The 25,874-nt window shown below is 42.7% G+C and overlaps 1 protein-coding gene across 4 annotated transcripts in view; it reads right to left on the reverse strand.

The window, feature by feature from the left end:
• The window catches only part of Tph2 (tryptophan hydroxylase 2), a 98,652-nt gene that overhangs the window by 14,688 nt on the left and 58,090 nt on the right, over positions 1-25,874 (reverse strand). For all 4 annotated transcript variants that reach the window (XM_021648540.2, XM_060378070.1, XM_060378069.1 and 1 more), the window contains exon 8: positions 23,938-24,064. In XM_021648540.2, coding sequence (XP_021504215.1) covers positions 23,938-24,064 — 127 coding nt within the window. The remainder of the gene's footprint in view (positions 1-23,937; positions 24,065-25,874) is intronic.

Raw genomic sequence — 25,874 nt, forward strand, 5'->3', positions numbered from 1 at the left:
CCTGACCAGGCATTAGTCACACTTTGTACTTAGTATCTGTCTGACATGTTACCTGAAGGACATCTTCTACCCATCATCATCCTGTTCATTGACTGCTATTGCTGTTATTGTTACACCTGTGTCACTCAGCACTATGAGACATGACTGGGTCAGGGGCTTGCTTCCTTCTTCACTGCCAAATCTTAACATTTAGACAAGAGCAAATTGCTAGAAATATCTGTGGAGTAGGTGAATGAGTCCACGGAAGTCACAGTAGGAAAGGATAAGGTCACAAAGCTAAGAAGAAACATATGCTAGACTACAACTCTTGGTGGGTTTCTTTTCCTTTACTTCATAGTAGACACACAAATCTAACTTATCATTCGTTTGTTCATTCACTCACTATTTACCCACCAATACTCAGCAAGCTCTTACAGTGTTTCAGGAAGTATCATAAATCAGCAAGGGATGGTATTGTATCCCCAGAAATATTTTGGTCGTTGAAACTGAGCTAGCTGTGTTCTCAGCATGACAGGAGAAAAATGCACTACAGAGATGTCAGGATGTTAGAAGAAGTCAATCTCACTCAAGTCACATGAGAAGAACCAAAAATAAAGAGTTGTTAACATGTTGGAAGTTAAAATAAAACTCTCAATGTCTGTTGTCCAAACAATTGTGCACAAGCCCTGAGCACATACTCACAGAGAAGCCTGGGATACACGTGGTAATTCAGCCCTTCTATTTCACAAAGGGGAAAACTTAAGCTTAGTAAGATGGGTGATAGATCCAGGATGCAAACTGTAACATTTACAAGATCTAGGGCTCAACATCAGCATCTGCCACCGTTTAGAGGTTTCTAAATAAAAAAAATTAGTAGGTGTGCGATTTTCCTTTACAACCAAATGATGGAAAAATGAAAGTCTAAAACAAGGAAACCGGAAGCTCACGGTGACTCATGAGAGCGCCTTTGGTTTACCCCCCCCCCCTTATTCACCTTGCACTTTCAGCTCACCACATAACATCCTGGGAACCCCCAATGTTGAACATAGAAACCTTTGTGGGGAAAGGTGCTGTCACAGTCAACACACATGGAGCCAGCTGCAGAAGCATTTGGATCAACCATTAAATGCATTGTTTTCCCCACACTACATCATTGCACATTAATGCATGGCCACAGTTATCACCCAAATCAAAATGGGCTGAGGGGCTTCTGGAAAAACTCTACTGTGCCAGCCACAGCTTCATCCCCTGCATTTGCCCTTCTGTCTGATTTTATAACAAGAATTAAAAGACCTGCATTGGTTTGACTAAAGATTCAGGCGCTGAGTGACAGATTATCCAGTGTATCTGTGCTAATATGCTTCTAGAAACAGAAAGGCCTCCAGGGGAGGGGCCCCGTGCACCTTCCTTCCTCTACTGTTCTCTGGCCCCTTGCTTCATCTTGGAGTCCCTCTGAAAGCTGTGTCCTTACACCGCTCCATCTGTTCCTTGTCTGCCTACCTTTCCCTTTGGCTTCCTGCGTTCATCAGCAAAGAAAGCCCCTGGCTGCAGCTTCTGCAGCCTGCAGACCTGTCTCTCTGAGACACTTTCCCATTTTCAGCTCTGTGGGTGGCTGACAGGTGATAAGTAATGCTGAATTACATCCCAAACTCACCGTGTTGGTGAAATTTGAATTGGGGACTTGTGGTGGGGGGGGAGTGCTTTTCTGTTTTCAATAGTAGTGTAAACCTCTGTCAGATCACCAACTGAGGGGAGGGACTGACCATACAAGTCTACCGCCTGGCTCTCCATGCAAAGCTAAGTTACATCTGAACCCGATGACCCCCTAAAAATGTTTTAGAGTTCAAGGATAGCTAATTGCTCCTGGAAATTTTAGGAAAATATAATTTATTTTCCTCATAGAACTCTCCAGATGTGCATCTATAATATGTTCCCTTGAGATTTTTCCAAACAAATATTCTACCTATTTTCACAAAATAAATATGCAAAAGGTGAAGAAGAAGAAGAAGAAAAACACTCCGCAAGCCTTGTAAAAACACCTGCAAAAGAGAATTGCTGATTCTTGGCCGCTGATGTTTTTTAAACAGAAACAAATAATAATAGTAAAACTAACACCTTCTCAAATTGAAGGTTACCTTTCATCAACACTGATGTTCATGAATTCTAAATTTTATATGCACTAGTGATATATAATTATTTGTAAATATTTTATTTGAATATAATTACATATAATCATTAGCTTAAAACCAAAACAGGAATGATAGATGGGACCTCTGCCATAAAAGAAAAGCAGAGTCATTTACATACACAGTCATTAAGCAGGAAAAGAAAGCCTGAGTGACAATCTGAAATCCAAAAGGCTATGGAACACACCTAAGTAAATGCTCAGGAAAAAAAAAAAAAAAAAAAACAGATAGGCCGCCCAATGCTGCCATCTTCAGATCACTGCTGGTAATACATCATTCTCAAAAAAGCTCTGCCCAGGTAGATAGTGATCAAAGCTTGAAAAAGAAAAATAATAATAATAATACACAATGGAATACTACTCAGCAATTAAAAACAAGGAAATCATGAATTTTGCAGGCAAATGGTGGGATCTAGAAAAGATTATCCTGAGTGAGGTATCCCAGGAGCAGAAAGAGTCACATGGTATATACTCACAAGTGGGTACTAGACCTATAAGATAGGATAAACATACTAAAATCTGTATACCTAAAGAAGATAAACAAGAAAGAGGTCCAGGGGTAAGATGATCACTCCTCATCTAGAAAGACAAAGGGGATGGACATTGGAAATAGGAGAAAACAAGTAACAAGACAGTAGCCTACCACAGAAGGCACCTGAAAGACTCTACCTAGCAGTGTTTCAAAGCAGATGCTGAGACCCATAACCAAGCCTTCGGCAGAGTGTAGGGAATCATATGAAGGAAGGAGGAATTAGTATAACCTAGAGGGGACAGGGAGCCCCACAAGGTCCAAATATATCTGAGCACAGGGGTCTTCTCTGAGACTGTTTATCCAACCAAGGACCATGCATGGATATAACCTACAACCCCTGCTCAGACATAGCCCATGGTAGCTCAGTATCCAAGTGGGTTTCCTAGTAAGGGGGACAGGAATTGTTTCTGACATGAACTCAATGTCAAGCTCATTGAGCTTCCCCTCCCCCCCCCCGAGGGAGGAGCAGCCTTTCCAGGCCACAGATAAGGACACTGCAACCATCCGAAGATACCTGATAAGCTAGGGCCAGACGGAAGGAGAGGAGGACACCCCCTCTCAGTGGACTTGAAAAGGGGCAGGGAGGAGATGAGGGAGGGAGGGAGGGGAGGATTGGGAGGGAAAGAGGGAGAGGGCTATAGCTGGGATACAAGTGAATGTATAAAATTATTTAAAAATAAAAAAGTATTAATAAAAAAGAAAAAAAAACAAAAGAGTCCACCAATGTGAAATCACGCCAACAAAATACTGAACGGTCTCATGTGGTGATTGAAAAGGGGTCTCCCTGCAACACTGTCCTTATGTTTGTTAACATCTAAAAGGTCTTGCTATGGTCACATATTCCAGTTAAAGTGAAATCCAGCTTCATCATGGAATACTTGATCGAATGGACAGTCTCTTCTTGTTTCCCTGTTGGAGAGGCTCTCTGCCTTTGACCTCTAAAACCCCCTGTATGTTCTGGAATAATTACGTTTCCCTCTTCTGGGAGTGATTCCGTACTGATGAACTGGGTTTAAGTAGCGCACGGGACCTTTCTAGGCTAAGAATGATACTTATTTCTCTTTCTCTGGGAGATGAACTTAACATGCCACTTAACAAACTCCTGAGATGTGTTTCATGTTTTCTGCCACCTTTCCAAAAGAAAATTCATTCTTGCATAGTAGTCACAATTATTTTTATTTAATATCACACATATCGCCTCTAAAATCACGTTGTCCACTTGTCCAGGCAAGAAATAAGTCCACAAAGAAACCTGAAAAGAGCCTGTCTGAGACTGTGACACTTGCAGAAGCTGCACTAAATTCCTTGCTTGCACTAGACTCCTTCGTGCCCTTATTCCAGCCCTCAGTGTCCTTATCCTTTACACAGCTCTAACCAAGCTTAGTTGTAGGCTCCTGAACCCCCCTAACATAAAAGAACAAGCACAAGCCACAAGAAGAAAAGACAAAAATTCCAAAGACACAGAAGCGAAGTATTCAGTGACTGAATAACAAAGTACTCCCCAACGTGGGAGTTATCGCCAGACAGAAGACCCTACCAACGACTTCAAAGCACAGGCTGCGATGCTGTAACAAAGCATTCCCAAGCCATCTTCTGTGGTAGATGGAAACATGTTCTTGTTTTGGTTTTAGGTGTGGGGTGTGGGACTGATTCAGATGGTCCACAGCAGCAGACTATTCGCTATATACCGGCTCTGAGAGGAGCGCTTTGCCAGCTGCAGATAGTTAAACCTGAGGACTCTGGAGAGAGAATAAATGCCAGAGCCCAGAGAGTGTGCAACTCAGGGAAAGAACAAGGCTGTTCCTCTTTCCCCTTTCTGCTCCTGGTTGCTGTTGTGAAATAAGAAGTTGGAGATCTCCTGAAACGAGTATTGGACTGGCTCCAAGGAACAGACAACCCCAACCAGCAGGAAGCAGCTAAGAGAACTGTGCCCCCTCTCCCACTAAACTTTTCTCTCTCCCATCTAATGTTGGGGTGTTGGAAGAGATTGGAGTGGAGAGGGAGAAAAAGACATAAGAAATGTAGATAAAAAAATTTAAAAAAAAAAGCATGACCATAGTCTTCCCACACACCAGTGAAGTAAACAGAGAAGTTATTGGCTGCACTATTTAAGTGAGAAAGCTGGGACCCAGAATTCTAAAACTATTGCTTATCAATCAAACTTGCGCTTCCAACCTCAAATGCAGCAGAGGTTTTCCTCGTTAGTGACTGAACCTCCACATGAAGAGCTATTGTGACCAGCCAGGCTGACAAGACAGGGCCTAGTACTGAAACAGTTCCAGGGGGTGTGATGGCTATTGTCTTTCACTCCAAGACAGCCATTGGCAACCCATCCTTCTGTAGTCCACTGTGCCTCTGAATGCCTCTGAAAGATGTTCTAGTACCAGGGATCTGCCATCTGGTCAGGATAGATAGAAACATCCAACAGGGGCTCATTGGCAATAGACTTTCCCCTCAGAGTATTTGCTAAAATGTTTCCACTTTCCCTCAGCCTACTGCTTTGCAAGGTTGTTGAGAAAGAGACATCCAAGGTCCCCTCCCACACATCTTTATGCCACCCATCCGTCACCCCTACCCCAGCACCCACTCCTGGCTAGTTTAAATTTTAGCATCATCAAGTTTTCTGTTCTCAAACAGTGCATGCTTTCCTACCTTTAGCCAAAATCCCTTAAGCTTGGCTACATCGCCGTTGATAACGGGCTTGCAAGAAGAAGGCTGCCTGGTAGTGAGGCAGGAAGCTTTAGAATAGAAGTATTAGACAATAAAAATAAACTGGAAATAAAGGCGGAAATAAAGGCTGTGTTACTTAAGGCTCCCTGCCCGGGTAACGCCATACCACCTCCTCCCCTGTGCCACCACACATCAATCTCTGTTGCTTAAACATTCCTAAGAGTCATACATAAAAACCAGATCACACTAAGGTAGCAGTGACTGTCCAATGCTTCTATCTTCACAGCAAAAGGATCCTGAAGAGAAAAATCCTCCCAGGAATCTGGCTTGTTGAAAGAAGGGGGTTTTGCATGGTTTGTTGGTTTGCTCTGGGTTTGTTGGGTTTGGCTGTGTAAAAGTAATAGAAATGGTATCAGAATTGGCCCAGTGTTCTAATTCCCTACTCTAAGTAAAAACTCTCCACTGAGAGGGAGGGACAAGATGGTGGTGCCAGGAGAACAGTGTCTGAGGAGCAGGACAACATTTTCCGTTCAGCGACCAACAGACTGAACTCTGGGCCCGAAAACAACAGCGATCTGTTTCCCAAGTAAATGGTGGGACCTGGAAAGGATCATCCTGAGTGAGCTGTCCCAGAAGCAGAAAGACACACACGTTATATACTCACTCATATAGACATGTAATATAGGATAAACCAACTAAAATCTGTACATCTAAAGAAATTAATCAAGAGAGAGGACCCTGACTAAAATGTTCAATCCCCATCCTGAAAGGTAAAGAGGATGGACATCAGAAGAAGAAGAAAACAGGAAACAACCTAGGAACCTGCTACAGAGGGCCTCTGAAAGGCTCTGCCCTGCAGACTATCAAAGCACACGCTGAGACTTATTGCCAACTGTTGGGCAGTGTACATGGAATCTTATGTAAGAAGTGGGAAATAGTAAGATCTGGAGAGGACAGGAACTCCACAAGGAGAGCAACAGAACCAGAAAATTTGAACACAGGGGTCTTCCCAGAGACTCATACTCCAACCAAGGACTATTCATGGAGATAACCTAGAACCCCTGTACAGATGTAGTCCATGGCAGTGTAGAGTCCAAGTGGGTTACATAGTAATGGGAAGAAGGACTGCCTCTGACATGATCTGATTGGCCTGCTCTTTGATCACCTCCCCTGAGTGGGGAGCAGCCTTACCAGGCCACAGAAGATGACAATGCAGCCACTCCTGATGATTGCTGATAGACTAAGATCAGAAGGAAGGAGAGGGGGACCTCCCCTATCAGTGGACTTGGGGAGGGGCATGCGTGAAGAAGGGGGAGAGAGGGTGAGATCGGGAGGGGAGGAGTAAGGGACTTATGGGGGGATACAAAGTGAACAGAGAGTAATTAATAAAAAAGAAAGAAAAAAAAGAAAAAAACTGCCACTAAATTTGCAGGTCACAATTTAGACCAAACTTATAATTTGGGGAGGAGGCCCAGGGATGTGGCTCAGATGTAGAGTATGTGCCTAATACGCACAAGGTCATGAGTTCAAATCCAGAACCAAAACCAAAAAGTGTGGTGTGTGTGTGTGTGTGTGTGTGTGTGTGTGTGTGTGTGTAATTCTGCTATACTGATCTTCAGTTAAAATTCGGGGGGAAAGACTTCTCTGTTCTCAAGGATGGTATAATACCGATGAGAAAGGAAGGCTAACAATGACAATTTTAAACCTTCCTGGGTTTGATTCTCCCACAAGTTTCTCACTCTACCTTAAAATCATGAGTGCTTACGTGTCTTGAATCTAGGAGAATTTGAAGGCATTGTTGGACTAGGACTTTGAAAGATTAGTGGGTTTTTAGATGAGCTTTAGGGAAAACAGTTACTGGGAAGGATGGCACAGCTCTTCCCATAGAACCTGGACACGCGAGGTGGCAGGAGAAGGGCTTGCGAGTACCCAAAGGTCAATCCCGGGAAGATGATTACAAAGCGGGCCAGACGCTAGGCCCAAACGCAAGCACAGAAACTGCAGTATAAACCAGGCATGACAATGCACACCTGTAATGTCAACACTGAAGGAGCAGAGGCAGAAGAATCACAGGTTCAAGGCCAGCCTTGGCTACATCGTGAGTTCAAGACCATCCTAGAATAAATGAGACTCTGGCTCAGAGAGAGAGAGACAGAGACAGAGAGACATGGAGAGGAGAAGGGGAGAGGAGAAAAAGAAGGGGGAAAAAAGAAGTCATTTCTTTTGCCAGTAGCCCTCCCCTAAACAAAGCAGAGAAACCCAAGTGCAAAGGAAAAGAAGGCCTGGATTAGGATTTGAGTGGCATCCTGTGAGCTGGGGATGACCCTAAGTTGTGAAAACAGTAAATATTGTCTTAGTTGCAAGCACTCTTGAATGAATTAAAATGCAAAGTCCTAAGCTCTGAGGAAGCATTATGGCAAACCTTGTGGAAAATTGATCATCAAATATAAGAGGCACACTTAAAGAAGAAAAAAGCGTCAGCAGAAAACAACTTTTATTGAAGAATACAACGACATTGGCGTTTTTCAGCACCCTGTGTTAGTGGGAATTTTCCTGTGTGTTTAAGTAGCTGCTGCTCCTCATATCTTTTGTGCGACTGAGTGTGTGTGTGTGTGCGCGCGTGCGCTTTTGGAATAAATGCATGCTTTTTTTTTTTTTAAGAGCCCTCTGGTCATTTCAGTTTTACTGCCTCATCTCCAGCTTATCTGAGAGAATTTTCCATTTCAAAGAAGGCAACCTGACTTATTATCATTTAGCGTTTACCTTTCCTACCCCAGAATTTAATGGTATTTTTTTAATGAGAAAGAGAGGAAGAAAGAAATACCCCTGACTTTTTTCACCCACTGAAGGGCTAATAGGAAAGACATGCATTTATTGCACATCAGTACCACCTAGGCAATGGGTCTATCCTAATACTCAGATGAGACCTATTTAGGACGCTCCCACATCCAGACTTCAATGTTGAAGACTGAAGGTTTCAGCATGAGTCCAAACCAGGAATGTTATGTTGGGCATATGAAGAGAGACGCCTAACCTGGGGACTATTGGGATTTTGACAAAGGGCTGTGTGATGACAATGGCCAGGTTGTGGCTCAGTTACATCTCTTCAGTGTGCCACTGCCCTGGAGTAAAGTCAAAGCTAGCCCAGATGGCAGAAAAGATTCCGTGTCCCTGCCCGCACCTTCTCCAGACACCGGGTTATCATCATTCTCCTCCTCTATTACCCTCAAACTAGTGGCAACTGCACAGACTGGCCTTCCTGCTTCTGTCTTGATCTTGACACTTGTGTCCTCTCTTCCAGGAATGCCTTGGCCATTGCACAGCCCTCTGTGAAACCCTGGCTAGTCTCCTTACATCCCCAACATCACATTCCTAGTTTGGAGTCATACTCAAGCCACCAGTCTTTAAGTCTGTCCCCTCCCCTCTGCTCATCCTCCTGAAGTCAGGGAAGATTTATCCTCCCGTGATGTTGTTTCTGTTCACTGTCCCCTTAGTGGACACAGAGTGGGTACTCAGCAAATATGGAAGAAGAGAATGAGGAAGCTAGACGAGATTTCCAGTTGGACATGCCTACAAAGCCAACACCAGCCAAGCTGGACTAGCAGTCGCTAACCTCAGCCAATTTTTCTAATTTTACAGACTCGAAAATATGAGAACTTCTCTACAATGGCCCTTGAATAGATTTTCAGGTTCAGTAACAGATCTACCCTTTGGTGACCTCATTCAATGTTTTCCCTTGACAGTAGCCCCATGTCAGTGAGGAAGGGAGGAACAGCCAAGCCCTGCACCTTGCAGGTCCTTAGCAGCATGACTGGAGGCTAATTGGCAGGCATTGCCTATGGAAGCTCGGAAGCTCAGCAGCCTGGTGTTTAAGTGGCTTCCGGCCTCCTTGTTACATGTGGTGGCTCTGAAAACTCATTGATTCTGACATCTGGATCCTCATCTGAAAACGTCAGGGGAAAAGTTTCTCAGTTCGCTGTTTTTGGAGCCAACTGATGCCTAGCCAGGGAAAATGCTAACAGTCCTTGGTCAGAGTGTGGAGGAGTTTATGATGTGACAGATTCGGGCACTAAAGCGGCTCCTCGTCCAGACTGTTCAGAATTAGCAGCTACAAGGAATTTCTGTCAGCCTCACCAGCCAGACCTTCGCTCAACTGATGATAGCATGCAAGATCAGAGGGATGCTATTTTCTCCTGGAGATGACTCTCTGAGATGTCCATCCATCGCATTCTGTTTCCCACAACATCTACAGCTCTTTAAAAAGCACATTATGAATACAGATAGGCTTCTCTTCGTGCTCCACGAACCTGCAGGTATTTTAGGTTTCACAAAGCAAACGCTGGTTTTATGTTTGCAATATTGTTTCCCAGGCCCGAGATGTAGCACATGAGCCCACAGTTACATCTTTATAACACAGAAATCACAGAAGATGACTATGATTTTAAAGCAATCCCAGCATCTCTTTCCAAAAGACTTCGCTGAACTCACTACACAACCAGCTGCCTTGAAGCGACTAGACTTTCCCATGAACTCTCTCTCTCTCTCTGTGTCTCTCTCTCACACACACAATACATGCTTGCATCATTTTCTCACCAGATGAATGGATCAGCATCCAATCTCTATATGTGCTTAATCTTCCTTGCTCAGAAGACCCACTTAAGCATATGCCACAGGATTGGAACTACCCAAGAACTGACTCGTAACCTAAGCAATTCTGTGCTCCTTGAAGGAGAAGAGAACTGATGAGCATATCCTCAGCCATCCATCCTTAGGCATGCCCAAAAAAATGTTCTGCATCACATCACACATTCTCCCTAGATGTGGTGATTTTAAAGGTCAGCTCTCCAATGCTCAGATAAAAAATGAGGTTTTTACTGACTTCCAAATGAGCTGTGGGTAGCCACTATCTTAAGAGGGTCATTTTATTTTTATCCCTGCATTATTAAAAGCAACACCCTCCCAGACATTAGGGCTAACAACCTTACACTTACTCACTGATTTCTTTCCAGGCAAGACCAGGAATTCTAAGATTGCTATGTATCTGAAAACTTGCGGGGGAAGGCATTTTTAGAAGGAACAAGCAGTCTCGGCACTGCATTGATCAGCCTTCCTGCTTTATGATTTTATTAATGAGGTCCTGTTTCCTTTCTACTCGCTAACCAACACCACGACTCTCATCATCTCTCACAGTTGACACCAACCATCTATATGTGTAAAGGGAGTACCCATGAATCTGAGTACCTGTCACATGAGGGTCTACAGTACCTGAAACTCTGGAGAGTATTCAAGCTCAGGTGAGCATCCCTGTCTCTAACAATAATCACCACCAGTTAGTGAAACCTACACCCCAATGAGACACAGTACTGAGCACTTGAACCTCATGCTCATGGCAGCCCAGAGAGGAAGCCACTGCGGAGATAGTGTCATTTGGGAGTCTGAGCACTGACTTTGAAATGAGAATCACAGTTCAAGGGCTGCCTCCATCTTAACCAGGGAAAAGTTATTTTTTACCAGTCTGTGTCTCGGGCTCTTTATCTATAAAACAGGAAAAAAATAACATAAAATATCTATTAAATTCTTGCTATGTTTCCATGCTAAAGCCCCCATTTTACAGATAGAATAACTGAGACTCAAGAGGGGTAGCATTGTAAATTGAAGGGAACAATAAAGGTGGATTATAAGCAGGTAAAACTGGGCCCTACCTCTTCTGTGGTTTGTTCTGTACATCGAAGTCTTCCTTCTGTTCCCAAAGTCGCTGAAAACTGTAGGACAATGGAACTGAGGTTTTTGACAGTGGTATTCACAGCGCCAGAACAGATCAAGGTCTGACCAGCCTGTTCACAGCCGTCCTTCTGTAGATTGCTCTGAGCCAGGAGCCCTCACCTGCTTTGTGACCCCTAGTTCAGCTGGGTGTCACTTTATACAGACCTGTTGGAAGCTAGTGGGAAGCACATGCTATAAACCAGGCATGAAAGAAGCTGAGCCATGTGGACCTTCCCGGGGTGAAACAGTTCAGCAAAGAGCGTAGTTCGAGAGAGCCAAGACCATGACAAACGAGATTGGGTCAGAAGTGTAATGCACTGTTTTTATAGTTTAAAAGTCATGGTGCATAGCACAAAATAAAGTAAAACATAGCATTAAGCTACAGCAGTCCATGTTTGTGTTTGATTTAGGTGCATTATTTTACAACCATAAGATTAATTCTAGATCACTGAGAATTCATGAGATAATAAAGAATACCATGACTAGAGATAATCTCTGAAGTCCTCTGAAAATCATTTTGCCAAACTCTCTGGTGAGTAAAAAGGAAAGTGGATGCTTTGTGGCTGCCTGGAATGGCAATCCCTCCCCTGGCCTTCCCGTTTGCTTAAGAGTGGGAAAGAGGAAAACAGGTGACAGAACATAAGGTCACACCAAGCCCTGTCTAAAGGCACAGGAGTGGCTCAGCTCCCGCCAATTGTCCCACTGCACAAGGTGATCGGGTTGCCTTGAGGGTGCTCTTACTGGGAGATCTGGGAGTCGAGGCATTTGTGTGATCCCTTCTACTGGGTACATGCAGGCTTTTTTTTTTTTTTAATTTAAACAACATTCGGGTATATAGCCATGTGTAAAAATATATTTTTACACACACACACACACACACACACACACAGATTACAACTCAGCTTCTTTGGGTCTGCTAGAACACCTTTGTAAAGAACCAGAATCAGATGCCCTTCCGCCAGCCATAATTTGACCTTATCATCTTAGCTAGGAATTAAGACTTCTTAGATTTGAGAAAGGAAAAAGTAAGCAACCAAAAACAAAAACATTAAAAAAAAAAAAAAAAGCCTATGTAAGAACTCAATGTTTCAGAATTTCTAAGGTAAATCCTTTAAACATACTTCCCCTCGGCTCCTTACAAAGAATTTTTAAACAGTGCTGCTTGGACATCAGCATAGGACCCATGTGTGTACACACGTGGAGATGAACCTAAAGTGCATCCAAAACCAGAACAAACAGCCTCTTCTGGCTCTTGTCCAGCAGCTGCTTCATATAGTTTTATATTAAATTCAGTCATCTTCCATCCAAACTGCAAACACCTGGATGGGGTTATCAAAAGCCAGAGCTGGTGAGAAGGAGCAGCCAAGAACTGAGACCCCACCCCCAAATGCACTGCTTTGTTTGGCTATTAAGGGAGGGCTGCATTGACTAACAGCATCTTCCCTAATCTGCCTGAGAAGTTCTGTCAGGAATTCATATTTCACGCGCTCTCTCTGGCACAGAAAATATTCCCTCATTTATTTCCCCAAGCTGTTTCCTGTGACTTGCCTTTCTCTGTGTTTGCTCAGGGGAGGTGTGCTATTAAGTCAGAGGCAGCTCCTCTGTCTCCAGGGAGAAACTTCACATCCTTCAGGAGAGGCCTTCCTTCTATTATTTATGGACAAAACACTTTACATTGTAAAACAGCAGGCCGGCCCCATCTAAAACCCTTTCATGAAATAAACTGAGCGGTTTGCATTTCAGAGAGATGAAGCTGGGGGTGCTGAAAGTTAGATTACCCCCAAGGTCACATGCAAAAGGAGAAGCTCTCCAGGGGCCATCCCTGTGTGTGAGTGCTCACTGATATGGCCACCTGGCTGCCCAAGAGCACGGGATGTGAAATGGACTAGCTGGCACTATTTTCACACATGCCACTGTGCCAAGAAGCTTCCCGGTGCATTAGTCCATCGATTGAGCAACAGCTCTATGGCATTAGATAGCAGTATTAGTCTCATTTTAGAGATGATGACATCAGATCACGGGAGATGTATTAAGATTCTCTCCTTGGCCAGACTCTAGTCTTTTCCAGCCAGGCCTCAACTTGTAGGCTTCCATGATCTAGTCTACATCATCCAGTTTTAACAAGAAACGTGTTAGTTTGATGTAGCCAGATTCCCCCCATTCCCAGAATCTAACCAGGCTCCTCCCTCCCTTCCTCCCTCCCCCGGGCCACCTCAGCAATAGTCCTATAACATCAAGTTAACTGGAACACCTCCTTACTCCTCAGCATTCTCTTAGGAAATTTTTAGGCAGTGACCACCACCATCCTGCTCCTTGGCTACAGAGTCCTTCTTCTCCTTGCTGTATTAAGAGTCCAACTATCTCCTATTGCAAAGCCTACCACAGTACCGTATGCCGACTACGATACCAATGAATCAAGGTTGCCTTCCCGCTCTTTGGCAAGGATCATAAATAACATTTGCCTTCAAGGTATCCAGCCTGTAACTGACAAAGCCTGGATTTGTACCCCAGTGCCTGTACTCTGAACCACCTACTACACCACACTGCCTCACAGGCTCAGAGAAGTCAGAGTAGAGTTCTCTCTGCTTTCTGGGCCCCAGGTCCTCCCTTCATCCTTACTGGCAGAAGCATCTCGGGAATAAGCGCTCCAGAGAAGCCTGAGAAGTCTTCAGCAACTGAGAGATGTTTACTATTCTACTCAAAGAAGAGAACAATAAGAAGAGGTAAAGCTTAATCAAATTGTACAAATTATTGCTTACTAATGGGAACATGACCGATGAAAGAAGTAAAGACTGACAAAGTATGGACAGAAGCCAGGTTTGGAATAAACATGTAGCCTCTGCTAATTTTTGTCTGAAGGCAAAAAAAAAAAAAAAAAAAAAAAAAAAGTGAAAACAGACAGATAGAATTCATTGGCCACATGCGATGGCCACAAAACTACTCTGCAGCTTAGCCGAGTGGAAGGCTCCAAGGCCTGGCTTTCCAGGGGTTTTCCGATGCTTCCTGCTCTGGATGTTAAAGACAGGCACTCTCCCAGGCAGCACAAGTGTTTGATAAATGGACGAAATACCTCGTGATTCCTCCCTCCAGAGCCTGGAGTCACTTATATTCGGTTCTCATTTGATGTGGCAAAACTACTTTCCAGGAAAACGGGAAGGCTACATGCCAAAATGCTAACTGTGGTGGCCATTGCTGCTGCGCTATTATAAACGGCCTGTGTTTTCTTTTTCCTTCTCCATGCAATTTTTTTTTCCATAATGAGCATGTGTCGCCCTAATAATAAGAAGGAGAATCGATGGCTTTTGTAAAGACTTTTCAGTAGTGGTATCCCTAAGGCAGCCAGCACCCGCCCCGCCCCCCTTCACTGCTGAGAGAAAGATGTTTTTATGGACATTGTAAAGGACAGACTTTCAAGCCCCGGGAAGAATGATGGCACTCCACTCGGTGATCCATTCCTTCCAACCCTAACTGCAGCTCTCCCTCACATCTCGTCTGGATTTAAGTTTTCAAATGGCAGCGTTTCCACCTTCTGCAAGACCTGTCCTGAAGTTGCAATCCACCCACCAGAATTATTCCGTAGATGACCGCCCTTAAGCGTGACAAGCATGTAAAATGCCAGGCAAATTGTGGTATCTCTAAGGAGCAGGCAATGCGAGTTTTAATCACTGTGTGCTCAATCTCATGTCGCGTTTCTTATTGTGCTACCATCCATCGCGATGTCTCATAATGTACAGTAATACATTTTACATCTCCTAAATGTACTCTGAGTTTTTATATCACAGTTCGGAAGAATGGCTTTGAAAATCCTTTTGACTCCTTTATTTGAAAACTACATTTTTGGAATGGGGTAATTAAATTCCTATAGTTTGATATAACATTACCTCCACTATTCTAGCTCATAAAGAAAAAAAATGCCAACCATCTTCTCTCCGCTTTTGCTGGAAATGGAATTACACTGCAGATATTTCTGTTAATGCAAGTTAAGATCCTGATAGCCTATGCCATTGTACTTAAACCAGAAACCTCTTTCTCCAGCATATCTTTATGGAAATTAAAGTGACTACAGAAATCTCCTGTACTTGATGAATGCATTCAAACTTTCTTTGAGAAGAAAAAGTAAGAAGACCTCGGTGTCAGGACTTTTAAGCCACAGTACGAGCTGAGAATTGGAGCCTTGAAGTTGCTTTAGAATTCTTTATCTAACACCATGGTTCCTAGTTAGGATTCCTTAGGCAGGGATGAGAACAAGTGTGGCCCTGCCTGACTAAGCTACCAATGATGTCATGGTGTCCACTGCAAGGGTAGGGTATCTCATTCATTCCTCGTCCCCTGTCAGATGATAAAATACTATTCCTATTTTATTGAAAGCTTCAGAGGCATAAGGAGGTAACGGAATTTGTGCCTAACCTGAGACACATTTGGAAGTAGTCAAGCTAACACTCAAGCTTGCCTGTGAAGACATAGTACAGGCCCTCCCCTCCCCCATTGTGCCACGCCTTTTATTGTGCTTGGGGCCAGAAATCAGTATTTCCTACTGCTAGTTTGAATTTCTAAATATGACCTCTGTGCTTGTGCACATTAATAAATCTGTGTGCTTTTGTCTTATGTTAATCTCTATTTGACTTTACTGCAGCAGAGGCCAATATTGAGCCTTCAAAGGGAAAATATGAGGGTAGAAAAATCCATCCTTAGTTAGGGATTTAGCTCATGGGGTAGAACTCTTGCCTGGCAAGAGCAAGGCCCTGGGTTCTATCCCCAGGATCAGTGGGAAAGAGAAGTAAATGGAGGTAGATTTCCCTGCGCTACCTGCCAGGCATCCCAAATAGCTTCATCAAGGTCTATGGAGCACCAAGAGGTCCAGCTGTTGACTGTGGTGTAATGTGGACAAGCTAATTTTGATATGGAGGTAGACTCGGTGTTCCCTCGGTGCTCAGGGAACAATGTTACCACAGCAGCTCTGCTTTTATGAGTTTCCAAATCCCTAAACTAGGTGGTCTGCATTTGTTTTCTCATCTGTTCTATGATGGATCTCAGAGGCCCTTAGGATATAGTTATAAATGACCAAGAAAGATTTGAGTTACTAAAGTATACAACTATTTCACACTACAAATAAATGTGTTCCTGAACAAGGTGGGCCATGCAGGGTTCTTGTGAAATGAATCAGTGACAAACACTTCATAATGGAACAACACACATCATAAGTAAAACACAAAGGGTTAGAACAAAGCAGCCTTGGCCATAATATTAAATGTTCTTGGAAGAGAATTAGTCCAAAGAATGCTTGGCCTCAGGGCATTCGGACAGAAAACGACTGATGAAGAAAGACAATGAAAACAAGTTAGTTAAAGAATTAAAGCATTGCTTACAAGATAATTCTACTTTTCTATATGCACAGCAAATATAAAAGTGAGTGTAATGAGTTGGAATAGATATTATTAACTTTTAATTAAGTTCCTTAGTAATAACATACAAACTGATCGCTCACCCAAACATCTCAATTAAGGATATAGAAAAGCGCCTTCCTTCCAGATCTTTGTCAGCTTTGTATCAAATGACTCAGACAGCTGAACCAGTTCAAAGACTCTACACAAAATCAATAAGCCCGAGGCTTATTCAAGCTTCCTATGAAGATACTAAAGTGGTCATTCTTAATGTCATCGTGTTCAGAAAGAACTATAGCTGCACATAAGTTTTCTAGCATCCAAAGTCTCCCCCTCCAACACACACAATCAGGTATGTGGAGAAGAAAAGACACTTCAAGAAACAAGCTGATATACTCAGCAAATAGGAACATATCAGGCAGAACTTTATAAACTAAGACTAACCTTATAATGTGCGCTATCATTGATCCTTACCTCGAGACTGATCATACATTTCAACACTGCTCACAACAAAGGAAAAATACAGGTTAAACTTGGAAACTCAAATACAGTTGATCATGGTCATCAAAGCACCAATCAGTGCAAGCTATTTTAGAAGCAAAGTATTTGTTTGATAAGGAAAATACAAACAGAACTCAGTACTGTTACTAGCCTGTCAGTTTTTACTAGAAAATAACTTAGCTGATAGTCAGGCCTCTGCTTAGAATGAATTTTACCATTTCAGAAGACAGTCTAGACTTTTGCCTCCTAAACCACGCTTCTGAGAATATTGGTAGGGTAGGATGCTAAAAGAGGCTGCCACTTAAGGGCTTTTCTTCATTCTCAGGTTCAGTTTTTTTCACACTTCAGCTTTTTCAGAACGGACCATCATCTTTCAATGTCAGAAAACTTTGCTAGTTGAAATTCCCCCTTACACTAACAAAATGAAACCCACTATTAAATTAGCAGTATGTGTTACAGTCAGCGGCATCTCAGAATGAAGGAAACGTGGCAAACTTAGAAAACTAACTTCTTATCACTTGCGGAGACTCACTTTGCATATTACCTGATTAGAGTTCCTTTAAAAGTCCTGTGATTTAAAGCAAAGCTTGTTGTTTACTCAGTGTTTCCCAAAGTGTGCCCGTGGGTGCTTCTTTTTCGTGAGACTGACCTTCTGGGGACATATCCCGGGGACGACGGCTCATTCCTACACTGCTCTCACCCGAGACTCTCCTCTCATCGGCATTATCGAGAGCCGGTAATAAAACCTCTTCAATCAGAAAGTGATTTCAGGGGCAGCAGAACTGAATGCATGGCCTAGAACCCTATAACCATGGAAAATCCCAGCTGAGCCAGAGGCCAACTTACTCTGCTTGAGAAACATCTGTGTTCATATTGATTGTTTATACTGCAGACAATGTATCACTTGGTCTGCGGCAGATGTTTTTATAGTGTGAGAACGAACTGACCAAAGAAGCTTTCTGCGTCATAGGACAGGGCACACCATGTGCCAACAGATTCCCTCCTATATATCCTAACTTTGGGAGGAAGGGACATCTGTGTATTTCTAGAGCTGGTTTTTAAGTTCCCTTGTGTTGGTCCATTTCTGTCTCTGTATCACTGTGCAGGTAACTCGTCTCACAGACAGAAGAATGATGCAATACAAAACCAGTGCACCGCTCTCGTAGCTGCACGGGTCCATTTTCAGGCCGTGAAGCAGGAAGTTTAACAGCAAGGAAGATATCCTGTAGTGCTACCGTTTATGTAAAAAAGGACCCAGGATATGCAGATGAGTCTGAAAGATTACTGTGTGGCTTTGGAAAGATAAAATGGAGCCTTGTCTAACTACCCTACCTCTCTTCCATGTCATCGGCTCCTTCTGCTACCAAACTGCAACGGTTGTTCTTGTCAAATTGACAGATAGAAAATCAAATTGGGAGAGATTATCTACATGACGGTTAGCCTCTGAAAAATTCTATAAGGGATTATCTTGGTTGTATTAACTGCTATGGGGAGAACCATCTTAATTGTGAGCAGGATGATCCTGAGCACTAGCATTTACATGCAGTCTGCTTCTGCATTGTGAAAACTATGGGACAAGCTGTCTCAACCTCTCCTCGCCCTGGCTCCCCCACCTCCAATCCCCAGCCCTATGGGCTGTACCCTGTGAGCTGAAAGAAACCCCTTCTCCCTTCCACTGCTTTCGTCAAGGTATTTGTCCACTGGATATGCAAATGATTTCTACCGGGTAGAAAAATAAATAAATAACCTCGAGATTGCAGCTTCAGGCCAGGCTCTGGAATGCTTTTCTATCATCTCGACAGTTCAGGAGGGAGAGGCAAGAGTATCAGGAGTTCGAGACCAGCCTTAACTGTGAGCAGGATCGGTCCCTGGGCAGAAGATGCTGAGCTGTACTTGGTAGAGAATTTACTACATAGTAAATTCAAGGCCAGCCTGAGCTACATGAAACTCTGTCTTAAACAAACAGAGAAGTTATAGCTTTATCGCCTACAGAAACATAAACCATTTTATATCTAACTGTGGAATTCTTTCTTTCCATGTCTATAAGATCTCAGTTTCTGGAGTTGCACTTCACTCGATTTCCATCCGACTGTCCTGCTTTTTCCGCATTAATGAGTTGAAACATGCTCAAGATAGATGTATGAAAATCTTATTTACAACCGTTTGAAGTTATAATTCAGGACCTGTGAGATGGCTCAGCAGGTAAAATACACTTTCACCAAGCCTAACTACCCGAATTTGATCCCCAGATCCCACATGGCAGAAAAAGAACCAACTTCCATAAATTGTACTCTGACTTTCACACATGCATGCTCACACATGAGCCCACACACACACACACACAAAAAAAAAACAAGTATGTAAACAGATGTAAACAAATGTTTAGCTATAATTCAAATTAACTTGCCTTTCAAAACAAAAGATTCTGTTGTCTACCAAACAGAACTGCATAACTGGGGATAAACAGTATAATGGAAGGATGAATGACGTGGTCTTGTCCCTTAAACCTAGTGTAGTCTAGTGTAAAATTTCACATCCAAAACAAAGACTGGCCACTTTGATCCTACAGTTCACTTTCTGCTTAGAGATGTGATTCACTGCCAATGGACCTTTAGCTTTGTTTTGATTTTACATCTAAAGGCCTTTGGGCATGATTTTTTTTTCCACTTCTCCACAGTCTCTAAGGCTCCTTACCAATTTATATCAGGCTGTTTCATAGATGCTTGCTACCTTACCTGACCACTGAAGGCATTTAAGTCTACAAACACAAGGTACAAACTATCGTATTAAATTGGCCTTAACCAGAAATGGGAAATAGTTTGTCTCAAAATTATAACACATGCCATGTAGCCCTCATTGGAAATATTTTTGCGTATCTGTCATGCACAGACCTGGGACGGCTATAAGGAGTAAGAAAAGAATCTAGCAGCCAAAACTAATGGCCTTATTCATTATCCACCAGAAGGCAAATTATTTACATGAATAACAATGCATTTGAAATACATTCTCCAAGCATCATCATCAATTTCTTTAGGTACAAAAGAGGCTCATTTAAATGGTTCTCAGGGCATAAAAACCATTGCCCACAGAAAAACAGCAGAGATAGCTTCGTTCTCGAAACTGAGCATTATTAACATGTCAAAATAAATATCAGGCAGAAATATAGCAAGGGAATCCAGTGTCTGTGGGCAGTACAGCCTGAGCCCTCTAAAAACCAGACCCTGGTGACCAAAAGCAGCCTTAGACGAAACCCCATTCGGAGGTGACAATTAGTCTGAGTGGATGTTGGCTTCCTCGTTAGATTTGTTGACAGTGCATCCCAGAAAGTTATTAACTGTCTCCTTTCATGAGTCATAACTCTTTTTTTTATATGTGCCTAAATTCACTATAAACTAGGAAAATTAGGCACTATATAAACAGAGGATTAATAATATAAATCTCACCCAAGGTATAGGAATAATACTGCCTGTCTCATAGTCTACATAAACAGCAGTGGCTGTAGTTTTTCCACCTGTCCTCTCTGTGGATTGTCCTCTCTTGGTATGTCTCATCTCCCTTTTTCACCTACTACTTCTTCAGGGAACTTGACACAGACAAATTCGTGGAGTGGACTAATAATGGCCCCCTTTCTCATCAGGGATAGCCAGCCATAGGTCTTCTTGCCCCTGTCAATGAGACACAAATATTTTTTAAAATATGTAGCCCAGGCTGACCTCGAACTCATGATCTTCCTGCCTCTGTTTCCTTCAGCAAATCCTACCAGTGTGCGCCACCCCAGAGACTTAAACTCTTCAGTCTTGGTCTTTACAAGTGAGTCACTCAATTTGCCTTCCAGTTTCAGTGTGTGGCTTGAAAGTCATTACTATGCATGTTATCCTGCAGGCTGTTTATCCAGCCTGTGCTTTGAAACGGTCTGGCTGGATTCTGTGTGGTCTTCCAGGGCCAGTTTCAGTACTTTCTGCACTCACTTTGGTTTTAACTGAAAGACAGGCGATAGCTCCACATGTCAACAGGGATTGCATTCCTATTTTTGTGAGTGCCTTCCTCCACACTCTCCTCATCACACAGGAAATTCTTTCCAGATCCTTCTTCGGTGTGCCACACTTCAGAGTAAACAACCAACTTACACAATTTGGAAGAACTAGAACTGTAAGGCTTGCAAGAAACCGAAGGTCACAGGGATTTGTGATGGGCGGTCAGGCAATATCAACATAAGGGAGTAAACCAAGCAAAAGGTGGGAGAAGGGGCCACTCCATACGAATGCATGCATTTACACACACACACACTCCTCTCCTCTCTCTCTCTCTCTCATACACACACACAGACACACACACAGAGATCTCTAGTACATTGGCAGAGACTCAAAATGTTTTGCAGTGAAGTCTTCTGTAAGCTTACACTCTGCTTTTTATCAGTCAAAACTACTGTAAGATTGCGGGCAGGCTGCTCCTCTCAGTGGACCCTTGATCCTCCATCATCTGTCACCAATTATTTCATAGTTAAAAAAAGTAAATGTCTTTCCTAGATTCTGCCCTCAGAATCCTAGTCTCAAACAATGTACTGGTTAGTTTTGTTTTTGTTTTTGTTTTGTTTTGTTTTGTTTTGTTTTCTAGTTGATTCAAACTAAAGACACCTGGGGAGAGCAAACCTCAATTAAGAAATCACCTCTGTAACACTGGACCCAGGGCATGTTTGTGGGATATTCTCTTGATTGATGATTGATGTAGGAAGTCCCAGCCCATTGTGAGAGTTGCCATTTCTGGGCAGGTGGTCCAGGGTTGTATAAGCAAACTCAGCAAGCCAAGGGACAGCAAGCCCATAAGCAGCAATTCACGATGGTTCCTCCCCTGACTTCCCTCAATAACAGACAGTGATTAGGAAGAGCAAGCCACGGAAAGGCTCTCTGCCCAGAGTTGCTTTCCCAACTCTTTTATCACAGAAACATAGAAGCAAACTAGGTACAGTTCAGGGGAAAGACAATGGAAAAGGATGGAGAGAGAGAAAGACAAAGACCTATGAAAAATGGCCTAATGAACTCTACCAATTACAAGTGCTTTAGCTCATGGAGCCAAGACCATGAACGGCCAAGGATATTAGAAGCATAATAAGAAACTTTCTTCTCCCAAAAGTCTGCTTGCCCTTGTAACAAAGGTTTCAAGTTATAAGTATTACATTTTACCCTAGAAAATACAAAAACAGAAACAAACAATAATGCCCCCAAAGCTACCCATGCCCTAATTCTCAGAACTGTGAAGATGTTACTGTTTCATGTGATTATATGTGTGGGTGTGTGGGGTTTTCTTGTTAGTTTGCTTGTTTGTTTGTTAGTTAGTTGGTTGGTTAGTTAGTTAGTTAGTTAGTTAGTTAGTTTGAGACAGGGTAGTACTGGCTGTTCTAGAACTCCTTATGTAGACCAGGCTGGTCTTAAGCTCACAAAGATCTGCCTGCCTCTATTTCCTGAACCCTGATATTAAAAGCATACATCTGAGTCTTGAGATGGGAAGATTTTCATGAAGGAAAAAGTGGAGCTACTTCTACTCTGGCTTTCCTTTTAGGAGAGAAATATATCTCATGGTTCATCCCTATCAAAAGTAGGAAACAGAAGATACACTGAAAAAGCAAAGTGTTCTGTTTTGTTTTAAAGAAAATTAGGAGAGGGCTGGGAACCATCTCAGTCAATAAAGCACTTGTTTTAGAAGCACAAGCATCTGATTTTATAAACTATGTTTAAAGAAAAACACATAGATAATGAAAATAGATAATAATTAAATATAGTGAATAAAAATAAATAATAAGAATAAAGTTAAAAGGAAATAGATAATAAAGAATAAATAGTGAGTAAATAAAATAATAATAAAATATATTAAAAATAATATATAAATCCCTAGAACCAAGCTAGGTTCTAGGGATTTAAACTCAGGTCCTCATGCTTGCACAATGAGCACTTTACTGACTGAGCCATCTCCCAGCACTGAAAAAAAAAATATTTCTTGTTGGGAGAGAAGAGTATTCTTTTCATATATAATTGTGGCAAACATACTCAATTGAAGACCTCCTTTCCTTACTAGGTGGCTGTACTCATTTAAGATTTTTTACCCCTGCAGGCCCGTAAGCTTCTAAACATCTTTCTACTCCTAGACTCTGAAATAAGGAAAAGGTGAGGTACACAAGCTGTCTTGATTTGATTCTTTAACATCTTAAACACAGCATCAAAGCCTACTTTTCCTTTTACATGGCTTGTCTGGGGAAGAACTTTCCTGATATCATAATATCTAGTCAATCTTTTCTTGGTTTTGTACATGTGGTAACTGTTGAGCTCCAGTTTCTTAATGCTGTCTCAAATCATATCTGATTATAACCTTATCAACTTGTCAAGGAGAGAATACTAGCTGCAGTTCCTACTCTGCCACAAATGTACCCCTTTTACTATGACAAACATTTCCACAGAATTCAGTAAGCGACGGCCTATACACCAAATCTAGCCCACCCCTGGCTTTTGAGAATAAAGTTTTATTAGCCTGCTGGTGAATCCCCCAGAGTCCCCCACCCCCACTATAAAATCCCGTTTCAGAAATGATGGGCAATGCCTGAGAAACAACACTTGCCAACTCATTTATGTGGCTGCTCTTGTTCCACGGTGGCTGAGCTGACTAATTTTGACAGTGATTACAGGGCTACCAAACCGAAAATACTGACTCACCCTTTATATCCATCTATCCCCACCCAGCCAACCTCTAAACAGGAAGGCTAAAACACATATTTTGGTAACTAATAAACCAAGAGTTGATTATCTTTTGCAAAATGAGAACGAAGTTCTCATGCTCTCCCCAGAACATTAGCCTGGGAGACAGTCGGTGGCCATGGGCTGTATTTTACCATGTAATTAGACAGTGAGCTGGTGTTTCAGGTTGAAAGTGAAACTCACCGTGGCTAGTTTCTGAACATCATCATCTGAGGCTCCCAGAGAGGCTAGGCCGATCTCTTGTGAAAATTGAGCAAACTTGGGATCTGCAAGCAGCGGGACATGTCCCAAGAGTTCGTGGCATGTGTCTCTGGGAGGAAAAAAGAAAACACAGAGGCATGTTACACAAAAAATTTTATAGGCCATAGAACAAGACTGAAAACCCTAAGTAGAATCTTGTAACATAAGCAATTACCACCATGCCTGAAATGCTAGGGACAACATGCACCATTGTTTTTCTCTTTGGAGACAGGGCCTTTCATCGGCCTGGAACTCACCTGGCACACTAGCCTACCCAGCCAGTGGGTCCCAGATCCTGCTGCCTCTGCCTCCTCCGAACTGGAACGATCCTCGTGCCTGAGGGACAAGCACTCTACCAAATGAACCATTTCCTCAGTCTGGGATATAATACTTTACATATAAGCACAAGAAAAGCCGTGACTTTTTGAGAGACATGGTCCTGCCAATAGCCGGCGGAGGCCTGGAACTTGCAATCTTCCCAGATCTGCTTCTTCAGGAGGGAAGCCTCCCCAACAGGCATGAGCTACCTACCACCTTGGGGAGCCTCTGTTCGAGTGTTACTGCATGCTGAGCGCATAATATGTTTGTTTTACATATTACATCTTGTCATCCTCCAGGCGGCCTTAGGAAACAGAACTTCTTGGTGTGAGATGCTGCAGCTCAGGATGGGCTGACTACTAAGCACTCCCAATTGGGCCACATTATAAACAAAGTTTGACTGAAACACAGCCATGCCCACTTAACTATGCATTGTCTACAGTCACTTTTGTCAACAACTGCAGAGTCAAATCGCTGTAACTGAGATCACATTTCTGCAAATTCCAAAATAATTCCCATCTGGCCCTTTCATAAAGGAGGTTTGCTGGTTTTAGGCATAGATAGTAATAAGCTAAATTAAATTTGGACCAAAGGACACCTTTGAAATTGAGTCTAACTTGGTACAGAGTAACGAAAGCCTGATTTGGTAGTAAAGCCTTATAACAAATAGCTGAGTCTTAGCGGATTCCAGCAACTCTGCTTCAGTCACAGGTGCTAGTTGATTCAAATAAGACAATCACCCAGCTATCATCAATTAAGCTCTCCCTGAGGGTCAGTTCCATTTTGTGCCCATGCCGCCTTGAAGCCTTGACTTACTGTGGTTTTAAGGCCCAAATTCAGGAATCACAAATGAAAGCCAATGAAGGGTGTGTGTGTGTGTGTGTGTGTGTGTACACGCGTGCACCCATTGCTTGCAACTGGACTAATTACAGTTTTTAAAACTAAATTTGTTGTCTTTTGATAATAGTTATAAAGCCAAAATTTTAGCTTCTCATGATTTTGAAAATCCCGTGCTCATCCTTAAATTGTTTTGTGCCATTGTTCATGAGGTACTGACAAACACCAGAGGATCATAAGTTGTCAACAAGGTCAGTTTCTGGAGAGCCGACCTTCGGGCACGCCCACTTACTTCCTTGATCTGCTGGGACACGCACACTTCCTATGAGCAATGCCCTTGGAAGAGTCTCCCAGTTCTCTGACCTGGACATGAACCTGGAAATAACAGAAGCCTGCAAGTGTTCTCGTTCGCTTAAGCTTCCACTGCAGGTGGATAAGTAAGCAAGGGATGGTGTGTGTCAAACGGAATAAGACGGTTGCGTTCCTCAGTCATTGTCATGAATAATAAACTGCTTCCTGATACCAGGCTACAATGAAATTAATTTTCCCATGACTCTCTAAGCACAGATCGAGATGCAGAAAGATTTATGCTTATGACCAAAAATTAAAAAAATAAAACAATAGATTACATAGTAACTTAAAGGTGTTTCTGAACTCACCTGTGCTCCTCTGAAATATATGGGTGTTATAAAACCAAAGTCAGCTGCTACTATCGTTATTACGAG

Source organism: Meriones unguiculatus, chromosome 2 (assembly GCF_030254825.1).
Source record: "Meriones unguiculatus strain TT.TT164.6M chromosome 2, Bangor_MerUng_6.1, whole genome shotgun sequence".
In the NCBI taxonomy this organism is placed as follows: Eukaryota; Metazoa; Chordata; class Mammalia; order Rodentia; family Muridae; genus Meriones; species Meriones unguiculatus.